This window comes from Amblyomma mixtum, chromosome 1 (genome assembly GCF_055824585.1).
Source record: "Amblyomma mixtum isolate Tamu chromosome 1, ASM5582458v1, whole genome shotgun sequence".
NCBI lineage: Eukaryota > Metazoa > Arthropoda > Arachnida > Ixodida > Ixodidae > Amblyomma > Amblyomma mixtum.
This window is the reverse complement of record NC_143012.1, coordinates 215774930-215785870: the sequence shown is the minus strand read 5'-3', so window position 1 is coordinate 215785870 and position 10941 is coordinate 215774930. Positions and strand designations below refer to the sequence as shown.

The 10941-nt window shown below is 48.8% G+C and overlaps 1 protein-coding gene across 3 annotated transcripts in view; it reads right to left on the bottom strand.

The window, feature by feature from the left end:
- Positions 1-244: 244 nt before the first annotated feature.
- Positions 245-10941, bottom strand: part of LOC149370801 (kelch-like protein 8) — a 56440-nt gene continuing 45743 nt past the window's right edge. For all 3 annotated transcript variants that reach the window (XM_089563213.1, XM_089563219.1, XM_089563234.1), the window contains 2 exons: positions 4162-4363; positions 245-693 (listed from right to left, as the gene is read on the bottom strand). In XM_089563213.1, the coding sequence (XP_089419339.1) occupies positions 558-693; positions 4162-4363 (338 nt within the window). In that variant the 3' untranslated portion in view covers positions 245-557. The remainder of the gene's footprint in view (positions 694-4161; positions 4364-10941) is intronic.

The following is a 10941-nucleotide window of genomic DNA, read 5'->3' as shown; positions in this document are numbered from 1 at the left end:
CCGCCGTAGTGGAGGGCTCCGGAAATTTCGACCACCTGGGGTTCTTTAACGTGCACTGACATCGCACAGTACACGGGCCTCCAGAATTTCTCCTCCAAAGAAATTCGACCGCCGCGGCCGGTTGAATTTCTTTGGAGGAGAAATTCCAGAGGCCCTAATTTTATCAGACTAAGTAGGTCTGCTCTGTTCAACATCAGCGCACAGAAACTCCGGTGGTCAAGAGAATGAAAAGGCAAAGAGCAACTTTGGGACATTATTCCACACACGCCATGCTGTGCCATTTTATTTGGAACTATTTGACTAGACTGCCAACACAACTTGTTGGTCGAAAGCACTGTTTTCAAATAGGAAGACTCTGGAGTGTTCACTTGCCCGAGAGAAAGGAATGTCTGTTTCGCTCGCGAGGTTTTGCTCTTTAGTTTGATTAAAAATTACCCCTTGCAAATTGCGATGCCTAAGAAAAGAGCCTACCTACCAGCCATGTGTATACATCTCCAGAAATGCAAAGCTTGCATTGTGTATTCTCGGGCAGTGGCTGTGCTGTGCAAGCTGACTAGCTAGGAGCTCTCCTCATTGTCATCATCGCAGTTTCCACCGTAGTTGTTGAGTGCTGCCAGTGCTGGCGTTGAACAACTGCAGTGGGCTGTGCCGGGTCCCGCTCTACCTCCGTGGATGTTGGCCACGAGCTCCCACCTGCAGAGAGGCATTTTAATATGAACATGCATGGCCTAGTGTTGTTACTGGTGCTGAGGAGGGCAGACTGGTAAGGGGCAGCTACATGACTGCAAATTTTTGCTTGTGTTTTTTTTTTCTTTCAAATGATGCATTGGACATTAAGATGCATGGACCACCAAGAGATATTTTGCCTGCCACCACTAAATAAGTCTTCATCCAATTTCTTCTCGACGCTGTTCCTGTTTTATCACCCGAATGATGACCGTGACGTGTATTTGGTATTTAGGTCATGTGAGGTATGAGAAAAACAGCATTCCAGCTCTTGAAGGAAGGTGGTTCGGTGCTGTAGTGAATTAGTTTGTATTATATTGCAGGTTTTGCGTACTTCACATGACCTGTAGGTGAACTACACATCACAGCGACCATTCTGTTCAAACCACAACAGAAGAAATTTCAGTTGCATTATTTAGGGGTCATAGGTGAATACTAAACAGTTATTCATGTATACTGATGTCTACCGCATCATTCGAAAGAAGAAAACAGTAGACTGAAATTGGGTGTATAGTTATTTAATGCCAAAATTATGCACAAATAGAAATCGTGACCTTCACACAATGCTAGACCATGTATCCACATTCTGAAGCCAACTGTCCAGTGCCAGGCTACATGGACGCAGGATATGTCGGCGCATCCAGCGTGGCCGCACATCGAAGCTATGCGGGGCAGGCACAGAGTAGACTAGAGGTGGTTCTTTATGTCAGCTGCTACAGTGCCCGTGCCTGCTTTGCTGGGAAGCGCCAGTAAATAAATGCGCTGAGATGTTGCGAGGAAGCGCACTTCATTCACTGCAGCGCGTTGTTGTTGGTTCCACAAACTACAAAACAGCGGCCTATGTTCTCAGTGCCGCAGTCTGTTAAATGCTGGTGTCCAATTTATTCAGCTCTAGTTTGGTTATACATCCCAAAGCAACACTTATTCTAGGAGATGTCGACGTAGTAGAGGGCTTCATAGTATTTTGACCCCCAGTGATACTTGCGATGCACTGATATAGCACATTAAATAAGTCTTTCGTTTCGTCTGCATCAAAAATGGGCCGCAGCAGCTGAGATCGAACTTGGTTCCTTAGACTCAGTAGTCGGGCGCTCCCCATAGAGTCGGCATAGCAAGCCATTCTCAACACTTGACCGCACTCTGCAGGCGACTGGAGGGCAGCTTTTCTGGGTGCGCTGTCTAAGGCGTACAAGATTTTTTACAGCAGCACCTGCTAAGCAGAGTGCATGAAGGTGGCATCGGTCTCTTTTCTTGGCCAGAGTGGTCCTATGATCAGCCTGTCACGAAAGAGCTCACAGATTGTTTGATAGTACTTGAAATTTACTAACAGAAAAGATAGAAATTGCCAACCTTTGTAATCGGTTTTGAAAGGGATAGGAGTAAATTTATCAATAATGTGATTTCTGTTTAGATGCATGTCCTTACTTGCACCATTAAGCAGGCTGAACAGTAATGTTTGGTTTGAAGCTCATGCCACTAGTCTCGGGACCCTGATCATAGTGCTTAAATGCCGTATTATGTGTCTAGATTTCAGTCTTCTGTCGCCGCGCAAGTCACTCTTTTTTCTGGTCTATGCAGGTGCGATTTGCCGCCATCACTTTTTTCGAACGTGGTGAAATGAGCTGGAGCTTGCGGGGCGTGCAAAACTCAAGGCTTCAAGCAGACATCAGTGACCCGAGTTTTCACTGTAAGGAGGCTGTTTTCAGACCAGCCAGCTGTGGGATACTTTTAGCTACCTGATGTGGTCAGATGAGATATGAGCCTCCATATTTGGTAGCAGATTTTGGGATACACTCAGTTTTAGCCTAGGGCGCTGCGTCCAGTCTAAACCGCCAGGTACGTAAAAGACTTGTCCGGAATCTAGAACAAGGACGTGTCTCTCAATGCGACGCCAAAATTTTACATAGATGCGAGTAGCGGAATCGCCCAGACACACGTCATCTGGACCACAGCACTCGCGGGACTAGAGGGAAACGAGGCTGCAGACGCCTCAGCCAGCGGGCTCAACCACTGGGCATCGTCTCAACCATAGAGTTTCTCACTATTACCTAGAGGGAAAGCTGGCAAGCCGTCTATGGGAGTTTGCATAGAGGCCCCTTGTGACCACTTCAGCCACCATGGGCGCTCAAAGCATCATGGGGCGGTGAGCTACCGACTGCAGAACTACAACTTTTGGCCAAAAAATAATACAAAATTAAAGCTGTTCGATAAATGCGAATGTCATAACATTCAATATCCTGTCTGTAAATTGCAACAAACGGGCAGAAAAGCCTTTAAGTGCAAAGTTTGCCCAAAATAAGAGACGACTCGCTCTCCTATTGGCCAAGCATTGAACATTATAAAAACTAATATTTCGTGCTCAACAAGCGCGCTTTTAAAAGGAAATACGTTTTTAAAAAAAATTTAGTTGCCTAAATACTTCAAAAGGTTTTTAAAGGCATTTTGGAAAAGTGAAACCTTTTATTGGCGTTGTGTGTCGTTGCGGTTTCACTACTATGGTTTTTACACACTGCATTCGCGCGAAAGTCGTCTGCACACACACGAACAGCGTTTTCGGAATGACACATGTCAGTAGTGCCACTCCGTACTCCCGAAAAACTACGACTGTGCCGCAACAAGTAGCTCACCGCCCCATGATGCTTTGAGCGTCCATGGTGGCTGAAGTGCAGCGCCGCCAGCTTTCCCTCTAGGTAATAGTAAGAAACTCTATGGTCTCAACACTCGCTGCTTGAGGTATCAGAACCTAACCCAGCTATCACTTACAAAGACATTGCTAAAATAGATCAAACCCAGCATAGCTGCTCACATCCCCCTGCGAAAGGGCTAACCAAAAGCGAGCAGCGTTGGCTCCTGCGGTCATATACCAACACGGTACTGTGCTCGCCAGTGCTGCAATATTTTAATCCGGCTTTGAATGGGAAGTGTCCGCATTGTGGATGCGCGTTCTCTGAAGTGTACCACATGGTGTGGGCATGCCCTTCTAACCCCGCTTACCCCCCTTTCCCCTCACCTAACCGAGAGAGCTGGGAGGCTGCCCAGCTCAGCTGCTCAATTTAATTACTCACTTGAACAAAATACATAAATACTGTCTTCCTGCCAGTGTGGTCGACTGCAAGGCTGCAGTTGACTGCCCCCATTATGCAACGATATATTTTTAATATTGGCCTATTGTTAGTTGGGACGCCTGATGCCTGGCATGTATGCTACAAGGCCGATAATCACGAGTGGCACAGTGCTAGCTGTTTAGCCTAGTTTATGAATGTGGTTAAATAGACGATATGTCTCCGCAACCTACTTGCCGCCACTGCAATCTACCAGAATTGTAGCTGGGGGTGCACGCTGGATGCGCTGTGGTCATCTTACGCGCATTCGTGTGTGCCTCTACTTTCATATCAACCTCGAGCACAAACAAGAACGAAGAAAGGCCGCGCCCACCTGTCGAGTGAGGGGTCGTAGGCTTCGACTGAATCCAGGTAGCGAGTGCCGTTGTGTCCGCCGACCGCGAAGAGACGGCCGGCCAGTTGTGCGACGCCCACTCCGCCCCGACTGGTACTCATGGGCCGCACGCCCACCCAGCGGTCCAGCTCGGAGTCGTACCGCTCCACCGAGCTGAGGGGGAGGTTGTTGTCGAAGCCGCCTGCATATATCCAGCGTACAGTGCAATCGAATTGCAGGCCCGGGAACGTAGCCTTATGGCAAACAACGCAAGGTGTGCACTCGCTTGAACCAGTGGAAATATTTACGGGCAGTTTGGTTTATTTTGCAGCGAAAGCTGTTTATGGGAAGTTTTCCATGATGAAACCACGCGTGAGCCCCGTTACGCATTTAGCGGTGCCACCACCGGATGGCGGTGTGGCCGCTCGTGTCGTGTTTTTAGGGGGGGGGGGGTTATTGGGATTTAACATCCCAAAGTGACTCGGGCTATTAGGGGCGCCGTAGTGAAGGGCTCCGGATAATTTCGACCACCTGGGGTTCTTCAACGTGCACAGACATCACACAGCACATGGGCCATTTCGCCTCCATGGAAATTCAACCGCCGCGGCAGGGATCCAACCCACGTCTTTCGGGCCAGCAGCCTAGCGCCGTAATTACTGAGCCACTGCAGCGGATGTGTCGTAGGGTGCCTCAATCTTGTCGTAAGTGTCGTCATCATCATCATCAGCCTGACTACGCCCACTGCAGGGCAAAGGCCTCTCCAATTAACCCTGTCCTTTCCGTATCCCCGCAAATTTCTTAATCTCATCCGCCCACCTAACTTTCTGCCGCCCCCTGCTACGCTTGCCTTCACTTGGAATCCACTCCGTTACCCTTAAGGACCAGCGGTTATCCTACCTTCGCATAACATGCCCTGCCCAAGCCCATTTCTTCCTCTTGATTTCAACTAGGATGTCATTAACCCGCGTTTGTTCTCTCACCCACTCCGCCGGCTTCCGATCTCTTAATGTTACACCTATCAATTTTCTTTCCATAGCTCGCTGCGTTGTCCTTAACATAAGCTGAACCCTCTTTGTTAGCCTCCACGTTTCTGCCCCATAGGTGAATAACGGTAAGATATAGCCGTTGTATACTTTTCTCTTGAAGGATATTGGTAAACTGCCATTCATGATCTGGGAGAACCTGCCATATGCGCTCCACCCCATTCTTATTCTTCTAGTTATTTCCCTCTCCTTATCCGGATCAGCTGTCACTGCCTGTCCTAAATAGACATATTCTCTTGCTAGTTCCAGTACCGCACCATCAATTGCGAACTGCTGTTCTCTTGTTAGACTGTTGATACTTTGGTGCCTCAATCGCCTCGATGTAGCGCACCCCCGGCACCGAGCTACCCTATCGTGTTGGAAACAGCTAAGCGTTGATGGAGCGAGTGCAAGAGAGGGGACAATGGGCCGCAGTAATAGTGGAATAATAGTAATGCGATCATTTTATTATAGTCGGGGTGGGAAGGGGGGATTTGGGGGACGAAGGAAGTGGGAGTGCCAAGCGCTATGACTGTATCTGTACGAGACAGCCGCACCGGCACTGCGCAGGGGATGGAGAATCGTACGACGGGCGTTCAATAAGTCATTTTCCTGAACAAGAAAGAAATAATTTGTCAAAATAAGTATATGCTTCAGTATAGCTTCCTGACAAATGAATGCACTTCGGCCGCCGCGATGGCTCAGTGGTTATGGCGCTAGACTGCTAACCCAAAAGACGCGGGTTGGATCCCGGCCGCGGCGGTCGAATTTCGATGGAGGCGAAATTCTAGAGGCCCGTGTACTGTGCGATGTCGGTGCTCGTTAGAGAACCCCAGGTGGTCGAAGTTTCCGGAGCCCTTCACTATGGTGCCCCTATAGTCTGAGTCACTTTGGGTCGTTAAACCAAATCGAACCAAACCAATGCACCTTGCGCACTTTTGCTGCGCCGCATTTATCCTACCGGAGAAAAGAAATCTCGCGACTCTTTAAACCAGGTTGCTACTGGCTTCTTGACGATCTCGATCTCCATCTCTAGAAAACCTTTGTCCCCGAAGAACGGTTTTCAAACGTCGAAATGGAATATTCTGTATTCAGAGGGAGCTATATCTGGAACGTAAGGTGGGTGATTTCGCTGTTGGGATCCACAGTGCCGAATGGTAGCTCAACTGAGCTCTTGCAGACATGGACTCTGGCTCCTTGTCATGAAAGGGTCCCTGAAAAAAATGCTTGTGTTATGTAGAGTACAGGCCACCGAGCATTCGTGCCGGTGGCAAGCGAGCGGATAATTTGCAATATATTTTTTTAAAATCCCGCTTTCGCCCTCGCGGCGGCCAGCGGTGCAGGGCTTTGCACGAAACCTTGGCATACGACTTCATGTCATTCGCAGCTAATATCGATCGCAAGATCACCTTAATTTGGGTCCCAGCACACACAGACATCCCCGGTAACGAGGTGGCCTCGCGCGTTATCCCGAGATCTCTGCTTTCGGGTAACCGTAGAGCCGCCCAACTGTCGGTATGGACGAACGTTTGCAAACATACGTGGAAATCGTCGAGGGCTATAGGTTACGAAGACCACCGGATCCAAGCTTAAACAATAAAGAGGCTCTCGCCTGGCGACGATTACAGGCCGAAAATTTTGCACAACCCGTTTGGTTGTTTCGCTGCACGATAGGAAAGACGATACATGTAAGACCTGCGAAGCGAGGGGACCCTCGACCACATAATTTTATAATGCCCGGATCCCCGGGCGCTGGGGACAACAATGAAAGCAGAGAAGCTGTCCGCCTGGCGTCTGAAGCCGCGAAGAACTAATGCATTTTCGCCAGTCTTTAGTCGCGGAGGTCCCGGCCCTCGTCCCCTAAGCCTGCGTGCCAGGGGCGGGGAGTAGGGGGCCGCCTACATCGGTGGGAATAAAGTTTTAATCATCATCATCATCATTAGTTCGCCGCACCAACTCTTTCAAACGTCACGCAGCTACCATGGCCGTGGCCACTCCGGCGGATCAGAAAGCTCCGCCCTTACCCCGCGTCTTTATTCGCATTGAAAGCGCTTCTGTACAACTCGAGTCAGCGACGCTTTGACGTCGCAGCAACGTGCTTGTTATTTATTTGGGACAAAACTTTTCCCTCCTTAACAAAACAGAGGTTTTACTTTTTCTTGGCATCTTCTGGCATAATATCTGGCGGCTTCCACGGCAGAATTGTCGACAAAAACGCACATTTTAAGGGGAGTCATTTACTCGCCTACGTAAAATTAGCAGACGGTTTAGCATGATTAAGCGTGACGGCGAAACACTGGCTGTGTGGGAATCGAATCGTCGTTTATGTAGGGTGTGTCATATGACTTGTCACATGTGCATGCAAGGCGTTTGTTCACGGTGAAGATCAAGTCAGGGTCGTGCAAGGACACGTCAGAACATGTCAAAAGATGCCACTGTCAAGTTCATGCCAGGGTCGAAGGTGAGGTCAGGGGTCATGTCAAGGTCAAAGGTTATGTCATGACATGGTATAATTGTGGTATGACATAGTTGCAACTCGTCGTGTATCGGAGGCTTCAGGGGCGTATTTACGTTTGTCCGAAATCCGTAAAATGCGGCCATTGCACTATTGCACTAAAAGGCCTAGCATTATTGGTACCCATCTTGCACTGACTGGATATGTGCAGGTTTTCATGAATAATGGTCCAAACAGTTCCTGCTGACATGCGATTCGCTTCCGCAATTCTTCCACTAATCTCCGCTAATTCTTCCGCTAATTCAATTCTTCCGCTAATCTCGACACCGTCATTCTCCTATCTGAAAAATCAGTTTCCACTTTCTGGCACGTCTCTTCAGGTGTCGTGTCTCTACGACGTCCAGTTAAGCTTAGTCTTCAATTGGCTCTCTTCCCAACTTTAACTGTTTACTCCAAAATTTCACTTCAAAATTATAGATGGGAGAGTGTTCATAAACACCCAAAATACGTTAAAGGATCTCATTTTCTTCAGTAATAAACTTTATGACTGATCTTTGCTTCATATCGGGCAGACATGTGAGGCAATCGATCGTCGAGACTATAGGTCCGCCGTGGGGCTACTTGAAACGAAAGCCGCAGAGACCAGGGGCGTAGCCGGGGGGGGGGTGGGGGGGGGGGGGGGGGTTGGTGTCAGAACCCGAAATTTTATGAGCGCTCATCAGCAGGTTCGTATGCATGGGATAGAAGATTTGACAAATGCCATTCGTTCGCAGTTGCTGACTTTGTTGTAGAGCAGAAGCTTTTGTGTTGTATGTTATGTGAAAAATATTGTAAATAGCCGCGATTTTTCTTACGAATGTTGTTTCTTTTTTGTGAGAGAATAAATGTTTTTTACGAATCAAGTCCTCAGAGTCCTGTGTGCACTCGTATATTTACGTAAATGTCACAGTGCACGAAACAACTAACCCTTCGGCTTTATTAAAGCAGAAAAATGACTAAGGTATTGCTTATTTTGGCACAGGCTCCCTTTCTTTTTGTAGTTTTTTTTATCGGTGGTGTATGACACTCCCCGAAAAACATTTCTGGCTGCGCCACTGGCAGAGACGGGCGCGGAAGATGTCGTACAGCCTCTGTTTTCCATTTGATATGTCATCACAGTGCGGTAAGTGCCATCATAGTGCAGTAACCTTTGAATCCCGATGCTCCGTCGTAGCCCTTGCGAGATGTAGCACACTCGCGCTCATTATGACTTGCGACACGAGAGATGCGTTTGGAGGTTTCCTCACTGACCAGTGGGAGGATGATGGCGGCGAAAAGTTTGCCGTCTAGAGAGGGAGAGAAGCTCTTTAATGAGAGACGGAGATTTTAACCGGCGTAGAAACTGCGCTGCCATGGTACTCTGCCCTGAGGAGGAGTACTGAGAGAGGAGGGAGGTGAAGATAGTAAAATAAAAGAATAAAAGCAAAATAAAATTTTCGGTCATAAAACGCGGCTGTATATATCAAACGGGAACAAGGGCGTCCGCAGAATTTTTTGCAGGGGGGGGCCCCATTGGTTGTTGGCGCCGGAGGGGGGGGGGGCATGTTCGTAGCAAAAAGGCACTATTTGCGGTATGAATTTATTTATTTATATATAAATAAAAAATAAGTGAAATACACACATGAAATAAAAATTACAAACAGCAAATTAAAGTGTGGCTAGGAGAGATACATTGCAGTTTATCAACGAAGAAACAATTAAAATTAATAAAAAATCCAAAAATATACTGTCACTTTGTGGAGAAGAGTGCTCAGTATTGCTGCATACGGGTTCTCGACTCCCCCGGATTGATGACCAGCACACAGCACAATATGGTCACAAACACGCAACTACAGTCACTCAGTCAGTCTTCCTTGAACAGCAACTGTAGACTCCACGGATTTTTCTGGGCGAATTGCGTGATTACACGGGTGATAAATTCATTTCTGTGCTTCATTACACGCTCTGGGTGCACACTCGTCACACACATTGATTGGAAAAACGGTTGAACGCGTACGTTGAAAACAAAAGATGTCTATACATACAACGAAAACTTATTTACAAGATAAATGCACGCTCGCAGCTTCATACACCTCGCTCCATCTTGCTCGCGCATCCGCACAGTCGAGCAACCGCACGCACACTGCTCGCCGCTCGTAGTTTTCTCGTCCACTGTCTTGGTTGTTCTCAGATTCGTTGACAAACGGCCACTAAAAACACCGAAGGACAAATACAGAGGCGCGCACACGTGCAAGGGCTTACTTCCGTGCAACTTCCAAGGGGAAGGGACACTCGCCACTCCGGTAGAAAAATTTGTTTTGTGTGTTTTTATGGGGTTCAGAGCCCCAAAACGACTCAGGTTATGAGGAACGGAGTAGTACAGAGCTCCGGATAATGTCGACCACCTGGGTCTCTTTACCGGGCACTGACCTCGCACAGTACACGGGCGCTGTTGTCATTTGAGGCCCAGCCAGAGGTGACAGGCGAGCCAGGCAGGCGCCATCGGGCTGCGTTGACCAAAGGCGCTGGTTTTCGGAGAAGACGCAAGGTACGCTGGTGTGGGGGCGCCTCTGGAGACTGCGTCGCCGTGAACAAAAGATGCTAATCTCCTTTGCCGAAGATTCTGATAGCGGCGCTTCTACCGCACTGCGCTCTCCCGTGGATCGGAGGCACAGCGAGCGGCGGCGGCGCCAACTGATCGCCCGCTTGCCCATGAGCAGCCCGACAAAGCGGGGGTGGACACGGCTGATTTGTCTTTCCCTCCTGAAGAATTCATCGGTGGCCGGCATAACGAAGGCGAAAACAAGATGCACTGTGCACTGTCTGCCTCCGTGTCGCTATCTGTCTAGAGATCAAAGAAACAGGCACCCATTTCAAGACGGCTTGAAACACATGCTCGCCGGTGCCGCTGTATGTCTGCAACAGGTCGGCCTTCAACAGAGCTAACGATGGCGTGGTTTGAAAACGGCATAAAGACGCGTGCCCGGACGCGGCATTTCGCAGATGTGACCCAAAGTGTGGAAGCGGGGCTGCTTTTACCCTTTTGGCTGAGTCCACCACGGCCCCTGGCGTGCGGCCATCACTCACGGTTCGAGGGAGTGATTTTCCAGGGGGGTGCAGCCGCCCCCCCTTGCCCCCCCCTCCGGACGCCCATGAACGGGAATGCAGAAAAGTTTTGAAGCTAGTGAAGAAGTCTAGTGTCCTGCATTTAGCCTAACAATGGTAGGGCTACCTGCATTGCGTACTGCGGCGCATTCCTTTTATATAAAGCTCAAATTACACTAC